Raw genomic sequence first — 25,216 nt, forward strand, 5'->3', positions numbered from 1 at the left:
GAACAATAGATATGTATTCTATGAAAAATAAATTGATAACAGGACATTGAGAATGTATATTATCGAATGTTATCGATTCTAAGATTAATCACGTATAATGTAACCCAGATCTATAGAATACTAATGTTTCGAATTATGGAGTTGGTATAAATTACGTAAAAAATATCTTTTTTGCTTCACTTTTAACCTAAGAAATAACTTTTTCATGCTTAAGCGTGATTGAAAATTGTACCTCTAATCGGTTCTCCAGTTCCGTGCCTCAAAAATCTCGATCGGGCCTTGCACACAGGGAATATGTAAAACAATTGCACAATTGGGAAGAAGTAAATTCATACACAGTAATGACAGTAATGACAATTTGTTTTTTCCATGCAGTCGTTCAAAAATATCTTGGTTGGTTCATGCAAAAATGTTGGGAATCTCTAGAGCAAATTGTAAGTTTGGAATGAAAGCGTAAAATTAATAAATATCTTTTACAACTCTGTACATTGACAACGAGTATCATCGATTGTCTGGATATTATATTTTTTTTTTTTTTTTACATTCGGTGTTTTATTTGTTAAAAATTTTTACGGTTTATGCATAAGTTCAACGCATATCCACATAATTGTTTCTTTTTACAAATTGTTCTATAGATTTGTAAAAACCCGTTATATGGAAATCATAAATAAAATATAAAAATATATATAAAACGTGATAACTTTTTATGAGCATAATTTATAAAGGAAATCAGTATAAATGTTAATCGTAATATTCGTCTACTAACTAAAGCGATTGTAAAATAAAATTTTCGGTAGTGATAGTAAAAATTTATTATTACCCTGAATGCGAAATTGTCACGTGTTCAACAATCGGTTATTGACCATACATAATCGGTCGGATAAATGCAGATTAATATACGTTTAAATTTCTTTTTATACACTTCAAACTGTGTAACTTTTCAATTTTCAGACTAATTGAATGAAATTTCTCAATTATGTGTACGTTACATTAGACAACAACTTTTAGGAGAAACTCGTTATTCGAGTTAACATTATCTATATTTGGTTTTAACGTATATGTATACCATCGTATACAAAAAAAAAAAAACATATTCAAGTTTTCGGATAATACTTTACTACGAAAAACTGTTGAAAATTTCACTCGACCCTAGAAAAGATTGTAACGTTTCAACACTCGTAATTCTACGATTTATCCAAAGAATCGAATCGCGATCGATCGATTAAACGTTCGTTCGCATATAAATGTACTATGTTCTTTGGCTAATAAGACAACAGTTACCCTAACAATAACAGTACAGCGACAACAACCTAAAACACGTTACGAACAATAACGTCATTTCGTCGTCCAATTGAAAACAAGTCGTTTAAAAATTTCGCATCGAACCCCGATATTCTTTTAACATACTCCTTTTCCCCTAACTAACATCGTACGCACCTATTCCAATTCGATCGATCGTTCGCGTTAATAATCGTTTAAAATTCAATTCCTACGTGATGTCACGAGTCTTAACGGTCGACAAGTCAGCCAAAGGGTGTTATTATGTATACGGGAAAGTAAACTACTAGTAAAACGATCGCGAGCGATCGCCTGCGAGGATAAGTTTCTATCAAGCATAGCTTGAAAACGTGTAGTTAAATCAATACGACGTTACTATTAGGATATCTCCGCGATCGCATTAATATCAATACATTGGCAGTACCGAATCGGCTTCTATCTTTCGACGATATTTGCGTTGGAATGTTTCACGGATCAAAGCGAATAGAAATTTCGATGGATCAACGACGAGGCCGAAAAAGAGCGGGAGCACTAAATTTCACGGTGATTTCGCACTACGTGTATTCGTGCACGATGCATCGACGCGCTTCTCAGTCTTCGTTTCTTTACGATGGACGATCGGGCGTGGATTTGGTCTTCGGTTTCCGTCCGAGTAACTTGCGAAACGACGAGGTCCATCTCGATCGATTGAATCCTGCTGTGCTTTGCTCGTCTGGTTCGCTGCAGCTGAGCGACTCGCTGATCTTTCTGCTTTTGCCGCTGCTGCTGCTGGTGCTGCTACCTCCGTTTTCGTAACATCGCGATCTTCGGTCTCCGATTTCCGAAGAGAACCTGAAAAACGTCAACCTTCAAAAAACGCACAATTGCTTTCTCAAAACGTGCTTTAATCGCTTACACGTTCTCGCTCTGTTCGATTTGAGGTTAGGAAAGCAACTGTAGCTCGACAGACGAAATAATAAAATCGACTGTTTCGATACTAATCGAGAATCGTGGTACGTTTCGTTCCACTATTAGTTACAGCTCCGAGAGTGCTGAGGAATTTTATTCGAAGGAGCGTGGATCTTCTAAATCGATTCTTGCTTCTGCGATTATGTTAAAAGGTTTGGTAATTGGGATTGGGTTCCTCCTCACCGATTTTGATGAAATTTATATATGTTGTAGAACTTAACACTTTGAACAACTTTCGGAAAACTGCTGCTACTACAATGAATTCTACGTAACCCAACCTAACCTAACCTTACCCAATTATTCTATTGATGGAGGATGCATAACTGTGTAAATTTTACGATTTTTTATTTTGAAATATAGCCTAACCTAATCTAATATAATATTCCTAATCAATGAATTAGGTTAGATTAGGGTCTAAGATAATCGGCGACCAGACGTAAACTTAGATTCAAAATTACTAAAATTAGTTAAATTTGATTTTTAAGCCTGGGAAAAATTTTAATGGGGGATTCTAGAGGCCAAAATAAGACGAAAATCAAGAATACCAATTTGTTGATCGAGGCTTTGTTAAAAAATTATTAACGTTTAAAGTTCCGCCCATAATGAATTTTTTTCTAGAAAATGCGCAAGATTTCGAGGGTATGCGTAACGACCAAAAATTATTGTAATTGACCCCTGCAACTAAAAATATTTTTTCCAAAACGATTTGGAATTTTTTTTTTCCGTCGAAAAATTTCACACATTCTCGAATTTTTTTCTCGAAAGTGGGTAGAATTCCGGGAGTATGTCTAATGACCAAAAATTATTGTAATTTACCCCTGCAACTAAAAATATTTTTTCCAGAACGTTTTGAAATTTTTATTTTTCGTCGAAAAATTTAGGCGCCAAATTAGATTTTCGGTAAGGAATTTTTTTCTCGATAGTGCGTAGGATTTCGAGGGTACGTGTAATGACCAAAAATGATTGTAATTGAGCCCCGCAACCGAAAATAATTTTTCCAAAACGATTTGACAAATTTCTTTTTCGTCGAAAAACTTCAACACCTTCTCGAATTTTTTTCTCGAAAGTGGATAGGATTTCGAAGGTATGTGTAATGACCAAAAATGATTGTAATTGACCCCCGCAGCTGAAAATAATTTTTTCAGAACGATTTGAAATTGTTGAATTTAATTGTTAATAACTTTTTAACGAAGCCTCCATCAACAAATTTTTATTCTTGATTTTCGTCTTATTTTGGCCTCTAGAATCCCTCATTAAAATTTTTCCCAGGGGTGGCCGAACACCCTGTACATGTGTATATGCATCGGTGCAAAACAGTAGAAAAACGGCGATTGCATACCAATGCATAAGAGGTAACACGTATGGGCACGAACAGACAGAATTCAATGTATTAGTTCCGACAGTTTTTCGAAAATATCTCGAAAACTAAGGCCGAGCGGCGGTTATATGTATAGGAAAAAGTTGTTCAAAATGCTGAGTTCTACAACACATTTAAATTTCATCAAAATCGGTGAGGAGGAACCTAATCTCAATAATTACCAAAGGTTTCAGGGTTTTTATATTAATCTTAAACGAAGCGTGTTAAACGATAAAAAAAACAAGTTTTATTTGTAAGGAACACCACGTGTTGCACACCACGCGACCGAGAGGCAACTGTAACGGAGAAGGGGGGAACGTGCCTCGACGAGCATTCGGCTCGCGCATATCTTTTGTTTTACAGACTAGGCGGATTAGAAATTATCGGAACACGTACCCTGAATCGGAAGAGAAGGCTCTGGCTGTAGGCGGTGCACTGGAGTTGGCCGACGAAAGCGAGATTTCAGCGACCGGGGTGCTCGGATACGCTTCGTCGTCCGAAGCACTGTTGCTGCTAGTTGTACTGGTGCTGCTGCCGTTGCTGCCGCCGGCGCTACTGTCCACGCTGGACTCGTCGATGTAGCTTATCTCTCGGTCGGCCAACGGCGAACTGGTCCTCTGTGCGCGCGACGACGACGTCGCCGGTGTTGCTGCGGGCCGCAGCCAAGTACGCAGATCTTGCAACGGTGCTTGAAGGCACTTGAATAGATTGCCGCTGAAATTTTCACGAATACAACAGATGTACCCGAGCGCCTCAAAATTTTCTTCGCTGTTATTTTAATTTCGATTATCTACAACGGACTTACTCGTCGCGGTAGTCGTCGATTTCCGCGAAAGTGCGTCTCGCGTACAAACAAACGGAACATCGCCTACGACGACGGCAGGATGTGGCGTGAAGCGTCGCTGCACGAAGATGTCGCGCCGCGTGCCTCAACGTGATTGTTTCTCGGGTCAGGGCTGCGACGCCCTCTTCTCGCCTGCGTCTCTCCTCGCCTAATTCGCCCTGCTCTACGCGCAGCTTCTCCTTTAATATTTCGTTCTAAAAATAAACGAAGTTGCAAGGTTACAAGAATTCGACGCAACTTGGATAGGTCCTTGGATAGGGATGACACTCTCGGAGCAGGCATGTCGGTAATATATTGACTAATTATCAGGGAGTATAAAATGTTACTTACATCGTAAAAAATAATTATTCTAGGATGATCTGGCTTACATGCTTGATCTTAAGGTCTCAGAGTCGAAGGAACAGAAGGAACGTGATATTTGTATTTGCTAGATGTTCACCTCTCTCTCGAGCGCATCTCGCTCGGCACGGATAACAGTAGCCTGCCTGACGACATCCTGTCGAGCTCGTTCCAGAGTCTGCCTTGTAATCTCGTTTTGCGCCAGTTGCATCTGCAGACGACGCAAAGCCACCTCGCGTTGCCTGTCTAGACGATCCCGCGCCGCCACGCAGCTGTCTCGATCAGTTTTAGCTCTTTCCATCTCCTCCTCTAGCCGGAGACTTCGCTCCAGCTGTAGAAAGAGCTCGTCCTCCTTGCTGCGGAGTTCGGATTCGCAACCCTCCAGTCGCTTCTCCAACAGTCGTCGATTCTCCTCCAATTTGTCCCTCTCGGCCTTGAAGAAGACGAACAGGATAGATAAATGACGGAAGAATACTTTCGTTTCGAAGCTCGGATTAAAACTAAGCCGTTGTCAATCGGTAACGAGAATACTATAACCGCGGAGGAACGTTAACCGTGATAATAAACCTAATTAAAAAAGAGGATGGAACAGATCGTACTTCTAGCACTGCATCTAATTTCATGGTCGTTGCGTCGAGATGAATCGATTACGTTTGTTTCCAGCAAAGGATGCGCGAACATTTGCATGTGAAGAAAGGTTAGGTTCCGAAGAAATTTTATAATTCAAGATACGCGTACAAAGATCGACTAATAATCGTCCTACTGTTCACGTGGAAATAGGGAGATAATGGGAGATTCTAGAGGCCAAAATAAGACGAAAATCAAGAATATCAATTTCTTGACTGAGGCTTTGTTAAAAAGTTATTAACAATTAAATTCAAAAATTTCAAATCGTTCTGGAAAAATTATTTTCGGTTCCGGGGGTCAATAACAATCATTTTTGGTGAATACACATACCACCGAAATCCTATCCACTTTCGAGAAAAAAAATCGGGTAGGTGGTGAAATTTTTCGGTGAAAAATAAATTTTTCAAATCATTCTAAAAAAATTATTTTCGGTTGCGGGGGTCAATTACAATCATTTTTGGTCATTACACATACCCTCGAAATCCTACCCAATTTCGAGAAAAAAAATCGGATAGGTGCTGAAATTTTTCGACGAAAAAAAAATTTTGCAAATCGTTTTGAAAAAATTATTTTCGATTGCAAGGGTCAATTATAATCATTTTTGGTCATTACACATACCCCCAAAATCCTGCGCATTTTCGAGAAAAAAATTCAGTACGGACGGAACTTTAATTGTTAATAACTTTTTAACGAAGCCTCCATCAACAAATTTGTATTCTTTATTTTCGTCTTATTTTGGCCTCTAGAATCCCCTATTAAAATTTTTCCCAGGGGTGGTTGCACACTCTGTATACAATTAAATCGATAATGCGTCATCGAACGTGTACAAGGCGATACACCGGAAACGTTATTTAACATTATTTATTCTCCATCGAAAATACGAAGCATTCGTGAACGAATGGGTTTATAAATATCAAGGATTCATTTTGCCAAGAATAATTTCCCTGTGAATATAATTGGAATGCAAACCGAAAATTATAAATCTTCGATGATACTTATGTGTTCCGAGCAAAACGAATCGTACTTGGTGAACGTCTGCATGAATATTTATCGTCGTTTATAATAGGAGAAAAAGTTTACGGTTCTATTTCTAAACACTACTGTTTTACAACCAAACAACGCCGTTTCATCCGGCTCTATGTGGGTATTTTTAACTTATTTGAAGAACGAATAAATAAAACGAAAAAGTGTACGAGTAATATCAATCTTCGTCGGATCATTCGGCTCGATCTACACGTCGTGTGACGTTATACAAATATACGAGGCTTGTTTTCGATAAAAATGAATAATAATATCTCCGATACTTCGCAGAAGAAATCACCTTCGTGCCTCTATTGACCCACAAAGCCACTAGAGTTTCGAGGATATTTTCGTATCTCTGGCTGGAAAGAGGAGACCGAGGTATCCTGTTTCCAACAGACCATTCAATACGAAATACAATTACACTTGTAAAGGAAAACGCGACCGGAGAGTACATCCTCCCCGCGTATCCAGTCGCAATCATGCAAAACTTGTCCATCGAATTGCGTAAGCGATTAATAATAAATCATCGATCGACCGTGTCTGGTCGCATGCAAACGACCAGCTTGTCATCGAGCATTGCAATTCCCCGCGTATACAAACCGGTGACCGTCACTGGCGACCTACGTCTAGCTCGAACGCAACACCAAACAAGATGACGACGAATACCGAAGCTCGTCACACCTCCCTCTTATGGCGAGTCCACTCATTTATAACGGAACGCTAATTTCGAGCCGCGAAGACGGAAGTTTGTAATAGCCAATCCAACAAAAACTGAACGAACGAGGGTCTTCGACCTGGTTCGGATCGAACGTTGGGCTGGAAAACATCGCGAAAGGGATCCTGGATAATTAACGCGCCACAGACCGATTAAGGAGATTTCTATCGTCGTACCGCATCGGTTCGTTTTTAATTGCTTGTTCGGCAGTCAAGGGCGACTTGCAACGAAAGAGTCCTGCGTTTTACGAGCCTTTGTTTGCTGTGGCGAGAGCGTGCGTCTGCGAGCAAACAAGACGACGACGTATCATGTTTCGGCAAAGAAGACAGCCAATGTTTTTCCTCGCTCGAACGCACTCGCCGGGACAGCTAGAAAAACAGCGGAATAGCCAGACTACACGCAACGAAACGGGAACCATCGACCGATTGCAACTTAATTTTCTACCCAGAAACGAATCGTTGTCGGCGTATTTAATTACAATCTCGAATAATCGTACGTTACTCGGTTCGTTATTTTTAATTTTCACCTCGTCGCTGGTTAGGCGGACCCGCCTTTAGGCTCGGTCGCGTCAAGTATCGCGCATTGTAGGTCAGCCTAGGTGGGTAAGTCAGCCTCGAGAGGTTGATGAACGCCATTACGGGCTAGATTGGAGCACACGCCGAAAGGGGGGTGGAAGGAAACCGAAGAAAGTCGGGGAAAAAAGAGAGAAACGAGGCGAGTCGAAAGACAAGACGCGAAACCGCAGAAGGAAAAGCGGACTAACGAAACCGTCGTTGCCGTTTCGTCTTTCTTTTCGTCTTTTCCTTTCGCGATTCTACGACTCGGTTCTGTTTCTGCGGTCTGGTTCTGGCCGGCGATCGCGAGCAAATCCTGCGGTCGCGAAGGGAATAGGCAGACGTACAAGTGGTCGAGCGACGAGCGGAAGGCCAAGGGGAAACCGGTGTGTACGGCGACCGAACAACACGCCATTTTCTCCAGGCCTCTTTTCTCAAAAGGCTTCGCTCCGCTGGATAAACCGATTCGCCCGGTCTCTTTCACTTTCTTCGATCCTCTTACCGATTTTTTTTATCTCACAAGAGGTTAGGCCACTGTGGAAGGTTCGATTCTTCGTCGAACTTTGAGGATGCACACCATCGACTAATTTCGTTAAGCGGACAACCGACGAAACGGTCTATACCGTGTCTCTATTGTCACAGTTACAGTTAAGATTCACGACAGGGTCTGGTTTATGACACGAACATCACTTATCCGCTACCATCGAGGCTTAGAATTTACTAGAATTTAATGGATAAGGGAACCCTAAAATTCAACAACTTGGGAGAACTTTCTTTGCGTTCTTATGGCGATTGTAGTACCGTAAACCCGAGAAACCCAATGCGCAGGTCGAGGGTGAGCTTGTACCTGCTTACGGGACGAATGAAAAATTCAGGAATCCGTACGAAACAAGTAGAAAAATACAACAGACTTATTACATAACCTAAAAAAATACATTTTCGACTTCAACGATCCAACGTTCCAAATATTAAGCTGATCAAATGTTGACGCAGATATGGTATCTATTGAACGTAGACTACAAGGAACGATCTCTATTTGATCTAGATTATCCACGTTAGAGCACAGTGACGTATCTGTTTTCTTGAAGCAGGGAGCTGCTATGAAATATTTTAGAACGCAGGTGAAAGGCTTAGAAAAAAAAAAAACGCTGAAGACCTTTGACACGATATGGGAAATTTTCACGGTGTCTGAATGGTGTAACCGTTCTAGAATAATCAGGATACGACCGTGACCTGCGAATCGAGCTGTTTTAAGATCACGGTGACAGAAAGTTGGACGATTATTTGCTAGACACGCACGAACGCGCAAAATGAGATCTAGTTCGAACTCCGACAACTATAATATCTGTATCGATCTTTTTCATTCTCGATCCGTCAATGACGACGCACACTTTCGAGGAAATATCGTCGGAGAGATAACGAAACATCTCGCGACGAGAATCGGAAATGTCTCTTTTATATCTCGAAAAGTTTCTCCTCGTGGCTCGACAATGGGAGTGGCATCTTATCGATAAATTTTTCAGGCAATCTCTCTCCCGCGGAAAGAGCCCCGTTTTCTCTTCCACATTTTTGCGGCTAATATTGCGAACAGGCGAGACTTGATTTCACTTCGGGCGCAAGCTTTTTCACTCTGATAACATCGATCCGACTAACAAGATCACGGAAGAGAGTCTCGTCTCTCGCATCTCCCTTACGATCGTCTCGAGGATTAATCGCGATGTTACGTAGACGCTTGCACGAGAATTTGCACGCGTTACTTACGTCGCTGTATCTCAAATTGTGTTTCGCGGTAAAACGTAACTCTAATTTAATACGGACTTATCTTGATTTGCGAATTGATCATTAATGCCGCGAACGGATAGCAACGTTCGCGACATGTTATCAAACCTAACGAGGGAAAGTGGGATATTTGCACTCGGAAAGCGGGAAAAAAATTATGTCGTAAAAATATTCCCACTATGAAAAATATACAGGGTGTTCGACACCTGGGAAAAATTTTAATAGGAGATTCTAGAGGGCAAAATAAGACGAAAATCAAGAATATCAATTTCTTGACTGAGGCTTCGTTAAAAAGTTATTAACAATTATATTCAAACATTTCAAATCGTTCTGGAAAAATTATTTTTAGTTGGAGGGATCAATTACAAGCATTTTTGGTCAAAAGACATACCCCCGAAATCCTACTCAGTTTCGAGAAAAAAATTCGAGGTGTGAAATTTTTCGACGGAAAAAAAAAATTTCAAATCGTTCTGGAAAAATTATTTTTAGTTGGAGGGGTCAATTACAATTATTTTTGGTGAATAGACATACCCCCGAAATCCTACCCACTTTTTAGAAAAAAATTCGAGAAGGTGTGAAATTTTTCGACAGAAAAAAAAAATTTCAAATCGTTTTGGAAAAATTATTTTAGGTTGCAGGGGTCAATTACAAGCATTTTTGGTCAAAAGACATACCCCCGAAATCCTACTCAGTTTCGAAAAAAAAATTCGAGAAAGTGTGAAATTTTTCGACGGAAAAAAAAAATTTCAAATCGTTCTGGAAAAATTATTTTTAGTTGGAGGGGTCAATTACAATTATTTTTGGTGAATAGACATACCCCCGAAATCCTACCCACTTTCTAGAAAAAAATTCGAGAAGGTGTGAAATTTTTCGACGGAAAAAAAAAATTTCAAATCGTTTTGGAAAAATTATTTTCGGTTGCAAGGGTCAATTACAATCATTTTTGGTCATTACACATACCCCCGAAATCTTACGCATTTTCGAGAAAAAAATTCCTTACCGAAAATCTAATTAGCTGTCTAAAGACGAAAAAAAAAAAATTTCAAATCGTTCTGGAAAAATTATTTTCAGTTGCGGGGGTCAATTATAATCATTTTTGGTCATTACACATACCCTCAAAATCCTACCCACTTTCTAGAAAAAAATTCGAGAAGGTGTGAAATTTTTCGACGGAAAAAAAAAATTTCAAATCGTTTTGGAAAAATTATTTTCGGTTGCAGGGGTCAATTACAATCATTTTTGGTGAATAGACATACCCCCGAAATCCTGCGCATTTTTGAGAAAAAAATTCAGTACAGATGGAACTTTAAACGTTAATAACTTTTTAACGAAGCCTCAATCAACAAATTGGTATTCTTGATTTTCGTTTTATTTTGGCCTCCAGAATACCCCATTAAAATTTTTCCCAGGGTTAGCCGAACACCCTGTATGTATATCGACGACAGTTTTCCGGCTTCGTCGCGTTTCAGCATTTACGGGTTCCAGTTTCAATATACCCAGTGTCTATTTTTGCAACGTATTCTAACTCGCGTAGCCTAGGCCAGGATGACGATCTGGGACGAAACGACAAACGGGTCGCGGAGGGAAACGATTTTCTATGTTTGTACGTGGAAGATTCTTCGAAAGACCCACAGAGAATACCTGGATGGGATTTTGTTAGGGTCGTTTCGAGTAACGACTTAAATACAGAGGGGTAACTCTGGAAGAATATTGTCGAGGAAAAGTCGGTTGTAAATTGAAGTTGAATGTGATTGGCGGAGTGGTTCGAAGGGGGGGAAAATTTCCAAATTCTATTGTTCGTTTGCCACCTGGTTTTGGAAGGGGACGATCATGTTGTCGATGAAATTTACACAGGGAAAAATGGCGGTGGGAATTTCTCAGTCTCGAAACGAATTTTCCTTGACTCATCGTCCAGGCGAGGTTTACGATCTTGCCTATTGACCTCAATAATCGAGCGCAGATCTGGCAGCCAGCTGTTTCATGGATAGCTACTTTTAGATTTCAAATACCGTTTACTGGCTACCTGCGTTTACGAGAGTCCGCGAATCGACTAATTTTGTTTCTTAAACGATTTAAACTATCACGAATTCTCGAAGCTCTCATTTCACTCGAATATATAATCCGGATATCCGGATGTTTCAAGTTTTAGGAACCATGTTTGAACGATACAGACCGAGTGCAGTAAGAACACCGATAGTCGCGCGCGACCTCGTTTGTTGCATTGTGTTTACAAGTGGAAGGAATTCAATGTCATCGGAACTGACAAAAGTCGTTTATCAAACGAGTGACAAAGGGAAAGGAAGTTTCTGTTCGGCACAAAGGCACGTTGCCGGTAAAAGACCAACGATTACGCGGGAAGTAAAGCGTGAACCACAGTGTGGGGACACAGTGTGCAAATAGGACATAGGATCGATTATTTGGATAATTTTGCGACTCTTGAAATCTTCAGCCCCATCTTAAAACCATCGACATATTTCTGCAACAGACGTTTGAATAAAAAACGCTGCAGAAATAGATAAACATTATTAAAAAAAATAGTACAAGAACCTTGACTTATACGATAACAATTATCGAGCCCTGATCTCACTGGCTATTTCGATCGTTCCGTTCAAGAGATAGATCTCCGTTTAATTGGTAGTATCGATAACAAAAGCCGCTTATCGTTCGTACGCCGGACGATTCAATGTTATCGAGAATGTTCGACCTTCGTTTGCCGCGACGATTCGATCAAGCGTCGTTAATCTTATTTCGCGTACCTTGACTTCGTGATAACGTTCCTCCAGGTAATACGCGATACCCTTGGCTTCCTCATACTTGGCGGACAGGGCGATGTATTTGTCGTAGTGGCGCTTGAACAACACGAACCTGTGAACAGAAAGTACGGTGTCAGTTACCTCTCCGACACAACTTTACGTAATTTCATTGTACGGTCGGTGGGAAATATACGGGGTGTGTTTCGAGCCAAACACATTCCTCGAATCGCTCGTATACTCTGTAACGAGGCGAAATTGAAAATTCTCGATCAAAACAAAAGCTTATGTAAAAATTCGAACAGTTAAAACGCGAAAATACGTTAGAATCCGTTTATAATTCTTTGATCCGTTCGCTATCGCTGTCCTTTTCTTTGGTCGTCGTCCGCGGCAAAAAAATGAAGACTCCGAGACTCAACCGTTGCGTATATATATATATATATCTGTTGGTGTCAAATTTCGCTGCAGCTGCGCGAAAGATGAACATACCAACCCCAAAGAGACATAGTTTTAGACTCGAAGGATTCACGCTGTAATATCTCCTCCATCGACTAGGTGGCAAACTGATCTCTGATCGTGTGGAAATTCGTCAAACGGATTACGCGAAAGGGGGGCCCGAAAACATCGCGAACAATTCCTCCTTTCGACTCCCGTTTCGTTCTCACTAAACGTAACATTCCCATTAGCCTCGATCAACGTCGCGACTCGGGTTCCGCAATCTGCCGTCGGAGATCTGCCGTTTGGAAACCGGAAACACGAACGGGTCCCACGCAATCCTAGCAACGTAACGAGCAATATCGGAGTCAGCCGGGAAGACGACCTTTCGGCCATAGTGGCGATGCTGGCTGGCGATGGTCGTTGGCCGATTCCCCCGCGGTGGTCCTCCAAGGCTCCCCGCGATCGATTTCTCTCCGTGTCTGGATCCTCCGAGCGCTGATCGAGCCACCAAAACTTCCTCTCTCCGGCTCTTTTTCTCTTCGACTGACTCTCCGTTGACGATCCTCGCACACCAGTCGGCAGACGTTCGTCCATTCTCTTCTGCCCGACCGAGAGACTTTCGCTTTCTTGATTCCTTCGACGTGGGCAGACACCGTTCCCGTCTTCCGAGGATCCGACGATGATCTTTCGCCTCTCTTCCGGCTGGCTCTGACTGCTTCTCGAGAGCACGTCGCAGCTTTCTGGACCGCGAGAATCTCCTACGTCTCGATAACCTGTCCCCGCCGACCAATGTAATTTTACTCCAGCCTCGAAGGTGACGATCGAGCTCGCCTGCAATCGATAGCTACGCGCGACGCCGATCGACCGTATCCGGCCTCGGTTCTGCTCGCGGAACACCGATTCGAATTCACGACTGCTCCAGATCGACGTGATTGGAAACCGGATGCGTCGATTCGCCGATCTAATTAGGCACCACTTTTCATTAGACGCTCCCGGATCGATATTCGCGACGATACCTTCTTCGAAAGTATCAGGCGTTTGAGAAAAATAGAATTTCAGTACAAGTTTCGCGAATTCGCGATGCATAACGCGCGCCCGACGCGGGAAAAGTAAAATCGACGAGCGACGATAAATACCGTTGTCAACGATCGTTCGTAACTCATCGTCGAACGGAATTCATCAACGGGGAGAAATTGAACGCGAGTAGGTTTCGCGACTTTTACGATTCGTCCCCGATCGATATTCAGCTGGCGTACGGACAAAGAAAATTTTCATGCAACTTTCTAAGCAGCGTGGTCCCGGTGGAAGGGTTAACAATACGGAACGACCGTAACGAAGGTGGAACGCGGGACTACGCGCAAAAGGGTGGCGCTGTTTGTTTGCTTTTCTACCGTCGCGCGACAACGCACGAGGTTTATGCGTTGTTCGAGAGATCGTACGCGCTAGACGCACATAAAAGAAAGCGAAGACACGCTTCTGGTTTTCGGCGTAACCACGAGTGAAACTTTTTACACCGACTCCGCAGCATCGACCGGTGGACAAACGTAAAAAATTCCAAGCACACGATCCACAAATTCTTAAAATGAGAATTCACTGTTCAAGCCTTTTCGCCGATGGACACGCGTGTGGCAAGTGTGGCTATTTTAATAAATTTATCGTCCTAGTTGCACAGTTCGCGTAATGGAATCCGCCGTTAACGACAGTGATTAATTATTAATCGAATAGACGTTCTAGATGTCTCTGCACTGATCCACTTATCGATAAATCAGTACTGTTATGGCTGGAAACATATACAGGGTGTTCGGCCATCTCTGGGAAAAATTTTAATGGAAGATTCTAGAGGCCACAATAAGACGAAAATCAAGAATACCAATATGTTGATGGAGGCTTCGTTAAAAAGTTATTAACATTTAAAATTTCGCTCTGAATTTTTCGTACTGAATTTTTTTCTCGAAAATGCGCAAGATTTCAGGGGTATGTCTATTCACCAAAAATGATTGTAATTGACCCCCACAGTTAACAATATTTATTCAGAACGATTTGAAATTTTTTTTTTTCGCCGAAAAATTTCACACCTCGAATTTTTTTCTAGAAAGTGGGTAGGATTTCGAGGGTATGTGTAATGACCAAAAATGATTGTAATTGACCCCCACAGCTAACAATATTTTTTTCAGAACGATTTGAAATTTTTTCTTTTCGCCGAAAAATTTCACACATTCTCGAATTTTTTTCTAGAAAGTGGGTAGGATTTCGAGGGTATGTGTAATGACCAAAAATAATTGTAATTGACCCCCACAGCTAACAATATTTTTTTCAGAACGATTTGAAATTTTTTTTTTCGCCGAAAAATTTCACACCTTCTCGAATTTTTTTCTAGAAAGTGGGTAGGATTTCGAGGGTATGTCTATTCACCAAAAATGATTGTAATTGAACCCCACAGCTAACAATATTTTTTTCAGAACGATTTGAAATATTTTAATTTCGTCGAAAAATTTCACACCTTCTCGAATTTTTTTCTCGAAAGTGGATAGGATTTCGAGGGGTATGTCTATTCACCAAAAATGATTGTAATTGACCCCCACAGCTAACAATATTTTTTTCAGAACGATTTGAAATATTTTAATTTCGTCGAAAAATTTCACACCTTCTCGAATTTTTTTCTCGAAAATGCGCAAGATTTCGGGGGTATGTCTGTTCACCAAAAATGATTGTAATTGACCCCCACAGCTAACAATATTTTTTTCAGAACGATTTGAAATTTTTTTTTTTCGCCGAAAAATTTCACACCTTCTCGAATTTTTTTCTCGAAAATGCGCAAGATTTCGGGGGTATGTCTATTCACCAAAAATGATTGTAATTGACCCCTGCAACTAAAAATAATTTTTCCAAAACGATTTGAAAGTCTTTTTTTTTCACCCAAAACTTTCAGCACCTACTCGAATTTTTTTCTCAAAAGTGGGTAAGATTTCGATGGTATGACTCATGACCAAAAATGATTGTAATTAACCCCTACAACCGAAAATAATTTTTCCAAAACGATTTGAAATTTTTGAATTTAATTGTTAATAACTTTTTAACGAAGCCTCCACCAACAAATTGGTAGTTCTGATTTTCGTCTTATTTTGGCCTCTAGAATCTCGCATTAAAATTTTTTCCCAGCCTGACCGAACACCCTGTATATTATCCACTGGAAGTAGAACTCCTGTTTCTCCTCTTGCAATAAAAGGTTTCATTAAATTTAAATAAAACTTTCCACTTTAGATATCATCAATATTACCGTTGTATATTAAAATAATTACAGTTGTAAAGTTTTCCTGTTAATGTAAATTGCATCGTGATTTGAAAATATGCATTCAGCGAACCCGTGGACGCTCCAAGTACCGCTCGAACCGTATGCAGAAAATTGTGGTGTTCGTTCAACGGTAAAAATACAGTCCGCGAGTGACCTGAAAATAGCCTTTGTTTTTGGCAAGACGTATTTTGAGTGTTCGATCGGAGTTGGATTCGAATCGTTCGTAGAATCGACACGCATGGAAACAGATGTTTCGATCCTTCTCCCCCCCTCCCCCCTCTGAAAATGCTGTTGCAACGAACAAAATTCGAATAAGATGTTACTTGGCGCAATCAGTGTGTCGTTCTCCACGGATATCTGACGAATTCGCAGAGTAATTTTTTTCTCACGAAGAGGAATCTCGGAGGAAAGTCCGCGTCCCAGTTCCCTCGGCATCGTTTCGCGGCCACCGCGACGGCGACGACATTTTCGAAGAGCATAATAGGCACAATGCTGCCCTGGCCGCCGATTCGGAATCGCCGATCAACGTGTTCCTCGACGCGTGACCATTGACTCGTGCTAGCGAGTCAGCATCAAACCCCGACGAGCCATCTACGTCGCCTCGGCCATTGTAAAGAAAAGAACAGAGCTAAAGATAGCGGACATTCGAACAGCCTCGGCTGCCTCACCCTGCTGGCCAACCCCTCTTGCTCCCTCCCCCTTTACCCATCCATTGTGCGGATGACCTCAACCGAAATACGCGATGGACAATCGTCCTCAATCTCCAGCTGCGTTTCCCTTAACCTTTCGACTCGAAATAAGGAAGCCTCGCGAGCAAACCTCCGCCGCCGCGACCGTCGCTTTAATTAGACGCGGCGTGTTTTCGAAATATCCGACTGCCCGTCTCATACGCGAATACCTTCCACACATTCGCCACGTCGAATTGCCTACGACTACGCGGATTCTTTCAAGGTTCTCGTCCTCTACTTACACTTGGGTCACTTATCTAGTATCTGCTACGTTGTTAGTCAAGTTTCACGAAATTAGTACAAACGCATTTATTACGCGCGTTCGTAACCAAACAATGCAGCCAGATATTTTCAATTTGTCTCATAATCGTTATCTCTAATTACGAGGAAACCGACCAAGTTACTGTAACTAACGCGAGACGATTAATTGCATCGATTAAATCTCGTTATAATTGGACGGTTGCTCGGCACCCGGGGTCCGCTGGTATTTTCCTTCAGAACCGTTTTTCATTGAGAACGCAGAGAACGCGCGCGTCGGCGCTAGATCCAACGGAAGCCACGCCTTCCTTCTTCGTTAAAAATGAAACGCTCTTTGCTTTCCGTTTTTAAGCGCGCGTGATCGCGCTCGCGCGCGCGTTTTGGTTCAAATAGTTTGTCAATGATTCAACGTCACCGACTAAATCAAACTGCGCGCAAGAAAGCTGAACCGAGCCGGCAAACGTGTTTTCCTACAACTTACGAGCAGAGAGAAACACGACTTTAACGGTGCGGCTAAAAATTAACAAAAACAAATACCTCCCAGCACTTTACGACGATTAACGAAACTTTATGACAAGCTGTTTGTTTATTATTAATACGTGAAATTTTACGGTATACAATTATTTAATTTTATTGCTTTGTGTATAGCAAGTCGAAGTTATTTAGAACAGGGTCACGAGTAAGATTACACGTATGTGGAAGTATTCGAGATGAGACTGCTAGAAAATGCTGTTCCAAATGTGGAAAATAGGTTGGCGTCGATTTAGACGCGTGCATAAATACGTGTTCAAAATGTGGAACAATAAAAAATACATGACAACTATTAACCGTACGACTAGATACGTTACTAAATACAAAGTTTACAGCGATGATCGTTGCCCATAAGTTACACGACCTAGGGCAGAACAACAGTAGAACATGAATAATTGCAGGAAAATGAGACTACATTCTTGCATGCGTATCGAGACTCGCGCAACAAAAAAAAAGGAGAAAGAGGAACGTTTTCAACCGTTACCTATGTCTTCCGTTTCCTCAAAGACCATTTTTGGTTGAGCACTGCACGTAAGTACATCGTGCTCTTATTCAGATATACAGGGTGTCCCGCCACTCATGGGAAAAATTTTAATGGGATATACTAGAGATCAAAACAAGACGAAAATCAAGAATATCAATTTTTCGATTGAGGCTTCGTTAAAAAGTTATTAACAATTAAATTCAAAAATTTCAAATCGTTCTGGAAAAATTATTTTCGGGTGTGGGGGTTAATTACAATCATTTTTGGTGAATACACATACCTTCGAAATCCTATCCAGTTTCGAGAAAAAAAATCGGATAGGTGCTGAAATTTTTCGACGGAAAAAAAAGATTTCAAATCGTTTTGGAAAAATTATTTTCGGTTGCAGGGGTCAATTACAATCATTTTTGGTCATTACACATACCCCCGAAATCCTACGCACTTTCGAGAAAAAAATTCCTTACCGAAAATCTAATTAGATGCCTGAACTTTTCGACGAAAAAAAAAAAGTTTCAAATCGTTCTGGAAAAATTATTTTCAGTTGCGGGGGTCAATTAGAATCATTTTTGGTGATTACACATACCCTCGAAATCCTACCCACTTTCTAGAAAAAAATTCGAGAAGGTGTGAAATTTTTCGACGATATTAAAATATTTCAAATCGTTCTGAAAAAAATATTGTTAGCTGTGGGGGTCAATTACAATCATTTTTGGTGAATAGACATACCCCTGAAATCCTGCGCATTTTCGAGAAAAAAATTCATTACGAAAAATTCAGAGCGAAATTTTAAATGTTAATAACTTTTTAACGAAGCCTCCATCAACAAATTGGTATTCTTGATTTTCGTCTTATTTTGGCCTCTAGAATCTCCCATTAAAATTTTTCCCAGGGTTAGCTGAACACCCTGTATACTCTTAGCAATCATCTACAATTATTCTTGTACTTGCAAATTGTTCGCCTTCTTCCGCGTTACATTTCATTTACTTATTTATTTTAAAGCCAGCCTATTTTTCTTTTTGATATCACCCAATGTAAAATTAATTCAATATTGTTTAATACTTCTAATAATCTAAATACCATTCTGTATTTTGCATATTGTCCCAAAACGTTGCGTTAAAAAAGTTTCGATGCGTGTGGCGGTTGTTAAAATAGTTTGTCGTTGTTTCAAAGACATCGTACGAACAGAACAGTGTACAATAGAAGAATAGAATCGGAAACGTTGAGTTCTTCCACGCTTCTATTGTGCGTTGCGAGATACGGTTCCAAAGCTTCGGAACAAATTTCACGCAGTATTTCCGCCTCAAATTACTATCGGTGCATGTACATGTATATTTTATATCCTACCGGAAATGTATAAAAAATGTTGTTCGATCCGTGGAAGCAAACCTTACGATGGAATTTTGCACGTGTAATTTCAATAAAATAAAGTGATTTTGAAAATTCCGCGAATAAATATAGGGGACGGGGAAAGATCCCATTCCAAATAAATTTATGTTTATGTTAAATCTATTAACTTTCTGGTACGTTCGATAATCTGGGAAATGGCCGAATCAATTTGCATGGGATCGAATTGGAACGTTCCGCACCAAGTGCATCCGATGCGTTTACATTCTGTCGTAAAATTCGAGAAATCATCGTAAAGCCACGGTAACCGGTCATTTGACTGCATTTACGGTCACATACATATTTCAAATCCCGGATCTTCGGCGGCACGACTTGCAAATCTGTAACATCGACTTCGAAAAGGACTCTCCGCATCGTAAATTATCGAGGAACAGTACATCTGCATTTGCTTTTTCACGATCGACTTTAAATGCTCTTATCGTCCTTCGCGCGTGGCTACAGTTTAATGTAAAACGAAGAAAAACGCGCAACGTCGGGCGAACGAACAGATTTAAGAGAGAAAAGGATAAGAATCGTACGATCGACGTCAGCACAGCGGCACGAAACAACCTAAAGGCGACTAAAAAACTACCGTCACAGTATTTTCTCAAATTGGAGTTTTGATATTGTATTTACAGATCGGCAAGGTTACGTCGTCGCGATGAGAACCGATAAAAATCGATGATCTCATTCGCGACGCGAATAAAAAGGCACGCTATGTAGATAAAGTCGAGAGATCGATGATCAAGAAACGGGAACTTCTGGCATTCTGAAATCGGTAGAAATTCAACAAACTATATAATTTGGAAAGATAATTTACGCTGCGGATCAATTAATACCGCATTTTAATCTTCACGCTTTGGGCATCAAAACAACGATACTGGGCGAAACGTTTCTTTCTGCAATACGATTCCGATCCCCGAGTCGTTATCTGCAACTGTTTGCGTAGCTTGTTTTGGTCGTCGATACGTGCACGTTCGTTTTATTTTCAAGGTCGAAAAAACACCGCGAAAATTGCATAAGCAAAAACGACAAAAGTACAATGGACAAGGGGTGGAGAGAGTAAAAAAAAAAATGGTGTCACGAACCTGTAGAGATCATTCTCGGTGACGATGTCTCGTATGGAATCCTCAGGATCGATGCGATCCGCCGGGACGCCCGGTGCTCCCACGACCCTCGAGGATAACAAGGGACACGGAGGTGGTTTCGAGTCGGTGGCCTCGTGGAGGGCGCTGGCCGCGATCAGGTCATCCTCGGAGGCGGTGCTCGGCAAAGGCACGCTAGGGCTCGGGGAACGCGAGCCAGATATCACGCCGAGCAAATCCTCGCTCCTCGAGTGCCTCATCTCCATACCACCGTACCTCCCGGTGGTCGTTCCCATCGCTCCAACGGCCGTTGCACGCTCGATCTCCCTGTGGTCAGTCTCGAACAACACGAGCGTCTTTCTCCTCGGTCTCGTTGTCCCGATCTCGAAGGAATCGACGATCTAGTAACCGCTGCTACTCCCATCCGGACAAGCCTTATTCCCTTGCTACCTCTCATTCGACTACGTCCGGCACGACGCACGATCCACCGATTTTCATATTCCGCGACGTGTCTCTCTTTCTCTGTTCCTCGTCCTTTCTGCCGCCTTTCGCTCCTCGTGGCTCTTCCACTTCCACGGTACGTTCTCAGGTATTCCTTCGTTCGCAACGAACCAGAATTCCTACTACGTGCAGCGATTCTCCACCGCGGGCACTGCAACGACCGCTGCTATTTCGCGACAACTTTTCAAACGGTCACCCCCCATTCGAGCGCGATCGTGTCCAAGCACGCTGTACGACTTCGACTGCCCGGTCGCTTCGTTCTAGTTCATCGCTCGATTTCTCGTTAACGAATCCCGCGTAACACCGTGATCCACGAGATTTAGTAATCGCCGTCTACGTTTGAGTAACACTCGATTATCGGGGGATCGTTGTTCGAATCGTCGCTCGGCACTTTCTCAATTTTCAGCGGGACAACGAATACCGTGACGCCGCGCGAGATACCGATGGTAACGGACTTTTTACGTTCGTTCGGGCGCATTACCGCCGACTGTGTCGCGGATCTTGTCAACTCCACCGCGTTTACCGAATGCTGTGTCGAGGTATCGGTCGCCAGCACGTTCGTCATGGACGAATCCACGTTTCGACGATCGCGGAAAGGACTTGTTCGATCCCCGCCAATGATCGACGAGTCTAATCGCCGATAGAGATTCACGCCGCCATTTTCGTCGTGCGATTCTGCGAATGTGCACCTTGCAACGATGTGCCTCTCAGGGAACACCGGACACACGGGGTACGCGCGGCGAATAGGCTCGGCCTTCTCGCGATTAAAGTAATTAGAAGGTGCAGGGTGGTTCTTTTCGACCATGCGCGGTGAACAACGCGACACACGCACACCGCGGTTGACACCCGGAATCGTCCACTTTACGCGACGGGAGTACGCGTTACACTGGTGATCGTGCAAATTTAAACTCTCTTCGCGTGGATTTTTCTCCGCGGTGCCACCTTTCTTTCGCGAGCCACAACCGAAGTCTGCCGTAACGGGAACCAGCGGGGCCACTTCGTCCTTTCGCAAGGAAGGGGCGTTCAGGAAAGGATGCACGTATACTGGCGCGCTACTGCGCGTTCGCCGCAGGTATACGCCGACATTAACCAATGAACGTCCCTTGATCGGAAACGGGTCACAGGTAGATCCTTCGGCCTTCTTCCCTCGACCTTCCTCCAACGAATGCATACCATTCTTAGAACTTTCGGGAACGTTAATCCTATCGCGATAAGCACCGCGTACCGTCGGCCTTCGAGTCGACGTGAACATCGAAATCATTCGATCGCACGAGTACAGTATGTTTCCCGCGGAAGTGAGGTTAGCTCGTGTTTAAGCGGTGGGAATACTTTGTAGTTGTTTTGTTATCATTTGATGGAACGTCAGGTGATACACTGCGATCGATGGTCGGACAGCTTACGAGAATATCGAATTGATCGGTCGTAACATCTCTACAGCCTCTTACGAACGACATCATGAATTTGCAAATGTTTTCGCATCGAGTCCGTTAAACATACTTAACGATTACCGGAGGAAAGTAATCTGATAGACGATACCCGAAACTTTGATCTTAATTTACCGACTTTCATGTTGTTCAATGTTTTATTCACAATTCCCCTATATTCCCTAGGGTATTATTGATAGATGGCGCGACGGGCGTATAGAAATAACTAGAACTGCTATTCGTCAATCACGAATGATTCGATCACGAGAATATTTCATAATGATTCGTGATTTTTCATGATTCCTTCTGATTAGCGAGGGAGCACAATTGTTCTCTGCACGTGTCGTAAGAATAGTCAGTTTAAATGCAAATACACCCTAAATCTGTATATTCTGTAGAGTTTCTATTCTCCATGATTCGTTTATCAGACTGACTGTTAATAATACTAAAAAATGTTTCAAACAAAAGTTAATCGACTTGAACTTGAAACTTGAACTTGACAAACATTTTTTTTTATCATTTCTGGACAAATAACTTTTACAACTTTTACCAAGACTTTGAGCGAATTAGAGAATGTCGTGTACACTGTAAATGAAACGTGTGATCGTAAACAAAGTATAAAATAGTATTTATTTTAAAGATTGTAAAACATTAACTTTAAGCTCGGTAAAGAAATCTACAGGTGTGTTTTCTGTACGTGCCATAGGCGTCGCTACATTTTCAAATATTGTTTACATTCCATCTTCGAGCGACTGTTATTCCCGCTGTTTCTCGACATAATAGAAACCAATTTTTGGCGCGTTGTTGCTTTTATTTATAATTAACGTGTCCTTGGTAATGCTTGCGGTATGGCAGCATCTGTCAGCACAAATCCATCAACTCTGTTGCCTTTAGGTAAGATTCTATTTACGATACATTCATAACCTCGTTTCTTTCAATTGCTATGCACGACATGAATTTCCAGAATTAGTCGACAAATGCATCGGTTCTCGGATACACATCATTATGAAAAACGACAAAGAAATTGTCGGCACTTTGTTAGGTTTCGATGACTTTGTAAATATGTTGCTCGAAGATGTGACGGAAAGCGAAGCAACGCCAGAAGGACGAAGAGTCACTAAACTCGATCAAATTTTGCTCAATGGAAGCAATATCACGATGGTTAGTAATTAACGTTTGCAAGTATTCAACTTCCATTCACGCGTAAAGTATTTCACGATTGTTCGATACGATCGTATCGATGTAATTCGATCTACACTCGAACCTAACCAACATTCTTTCTCTCGCAAATTAGAATCAACTTCTCGAATGAATTATTCTGATAATTCTTTATTATACGATACAATTATAACGTTCGCGATATTTTTGTTGCAGCTTGTACCTGGTGGAGAAATGCCCGATACATAAAATAGTCCCATTTTGTTCTATTTTGTACGATTAAAATATAAACATTAATCTAAGCATATGTATTACAAAACATTAGTGTTACACTCTGATTAAAAATATTAATCAAAACAATTATTGTACGATCAACCTATCGATATTACCGATCACTTCGTTCGTAGTGGGCCTATCTGTAACATATTGCGACCACATTTTCCTGTACAATGTTTTATAAATGCCATTAAAGTCATCGTTAATATCGTCGTCTTTCGGACGATTCCCTTTCGCGGAAAGATAGATAATCGTATGACTATGTAATCCAGCAAATGGTAATTTTCTAGACATCATTTGCCAAGCTACGATACCTAAAGAGTAAATGTCTGCTGCAGGAGTTGGTTTGTTCCCTTTTAATACTTCCGGAGCTACATACCCTGGTGTACCCTATGAAAATAGCGGTTTTAATAAAAAGTAAAGCAGCGAATGAAATTAACCTACATGAAACTCAGAAGGGACGTTTGGTTCTGCTATTAGCACGGAACTACCGAAATCGGTAAGCTTTGCTTGGCCATCTGCGGACATTAGAATGTTTTTAGGTTTAACGTCTGCATGCACTATGCCTGCATTGTGACAAAATTGCAATGCACAGGTTATATCCCGTAATATGCGAACTATTTTGTGTTTAATTAATGCTGCTTTGTCCAGATGATCTTGCAAAGTAGTACCGCATAATTCCATTGTTATTAAAGATAACGAAGCACCTTCCTCTATCATTAAGATTTTTACTATGTTAGAATGCCTTAAGAAAGAGGCATGCTTCTCAGAATTTAATGCGTTAATGCATTTTTTTGTTTGCATTACTTTGGCTGCCACTTGATCTCCTATTGTAGGTTTAATTAATGCTCAAAAATGTTCTACATTTAACGAGTTCGAAACTTTAAAACAATTACATATTTCACCTTTGTAAGAAGCTTTATATACGATACCAAATCCGCCACTTCCAAGCACCGTACCGTGTTTCTTTGGAAGACCATCTTTTAATATTTTCCTCCTGTTCGGAGTATCGATATTGAAAGGGGATAGTTGTTCCTTATTTTTAATATTTTGTTTGCAAGTATTCTTGACTGGCGTTATTGGGCACAAAAATTGTCTATAAGGATGCACGTTGAATGCTATTAAACGATCGAAATTAAATGTCTAGCTTTTTCGTAACTGCATTTACCTTCTTTCCACGGTTTGCAACACACGAGGCGATACGTTGCACAATTTAACTGCCAATCTTTGCGGGGAAGCCATTTGAGATTATACATTTAACTGAGAACGTACTTCGCGAAAATTACAACGAAAACAAACATTTCTTGTTTAGCAAATGCTATATATACTCAAAGTAGACGTCAAGGGCGTATACAAGAACAAGTAAAAATAAATAACTTATAACCGTGATCCATCCGAGATCGTTAATCAATAATTTTACGAATAATAATTACAACGTGAAGGT

At 41.3% G+C, this 25,216-nt stretch overlaps 3 protein-coding genes across 4 annotated transcripts; 1 reads left to right on the plus strand and 2 right to left on the minus strand.

The window, feature by feature from the left end:
* Positions 1–484: 484 nt before the first annotated feature.
* On the minus strand, positions 485–21,769 carry LOC143342796 (uncharacterized). Its single transcript, XM_076767050.1, has 6 exons — positions 20,417–21,769; positions 12,221–12,329; positions 4,867–5,199; positions 4,389–4,621; positions 3,980–4,297; positions 485–2,109 (listed from the first exon to the last, which is right to left on the minus strand). Exons 1-6 carry the CDS (start codon positions 20,707–20,709, stop codon positions 1,884–1,886), a joined length of 1,512 nt encoding a protein of 503 aa, XP_076623165.1. The 5' UTR covers positions 20,710–21,769; the 3' UTR covers positions 485–1,883.
* Positions 21,770–21,865: 96 nt separating this feature from the next.
* On the plus strand, positions 21,866–23,856 carry LOC143342804 (U6 snRNA-associated Sm-like protein LSm5). 2 transcript variants are annotated; one of them, XM_076767060.1, is made up of 4 exons: positions 21,866–21,986; positions 23,045–23,232; positions 23,303–23,499; positions 23,713–23,856. In XM_076767060.1, exons 2-4 carry the CDS (start codon positions 23,187–23,189, stop codon positions 23,743–23,745), a joined length of 276 nt encoding a protein of 91 aa, XP_076623175.1. In that variant the 5' UTR covers positions 21,866–21,986; positions 23,045–23,186; the 3' UTR covers positions 23,746–23,856. The 2 variants fall into 2 exon arrangements, with proteins under 2 accessions (XP_076623175.1, XP_076623174.1); XM_076767059.1 differs by having other exon boundaries at positions 21,905–22,038.
* Mos (proto-oncogene serine/threonine-protein kinase mos) lies at positions 23,857–25,139 on the minus strand. Its single transcript, XM_076767053.1, has 4 exons — positions 24,941–25,139; positions 24,678–24,868; positions 24,217–24,599; positions 23,857–24,162 (listed from the first exon to the last, which is right to left on the minus strand). The coding sequence occupies exons 1-4, from the start codon at positions 25,012–25,014 to the stop codon at positions 23,857–23,859; spliced, it is 954 nt and encodes a 317-aa protein (XP_076623168.1). The 5' UTR covers positions 25,015–25,139.
* Between the last annotated feature and the right edge of the window lie 77 nt (positions 25,140–25,216).

The sequence above is a fragment of the Colletes latitarsis genome, chromosome 6 (assembly GCF_051014445.1).
Source record: "Colletes latitarsis isolate SP2378_abdomen chromosome 6, iyColLati1, whole genome shotgun sequence".
NCBI lineage: Eukaryota > Metazoa > Arthropoda > Insecta > Hymenoptera > Colletidae > Colletes > Colletes latitarsis.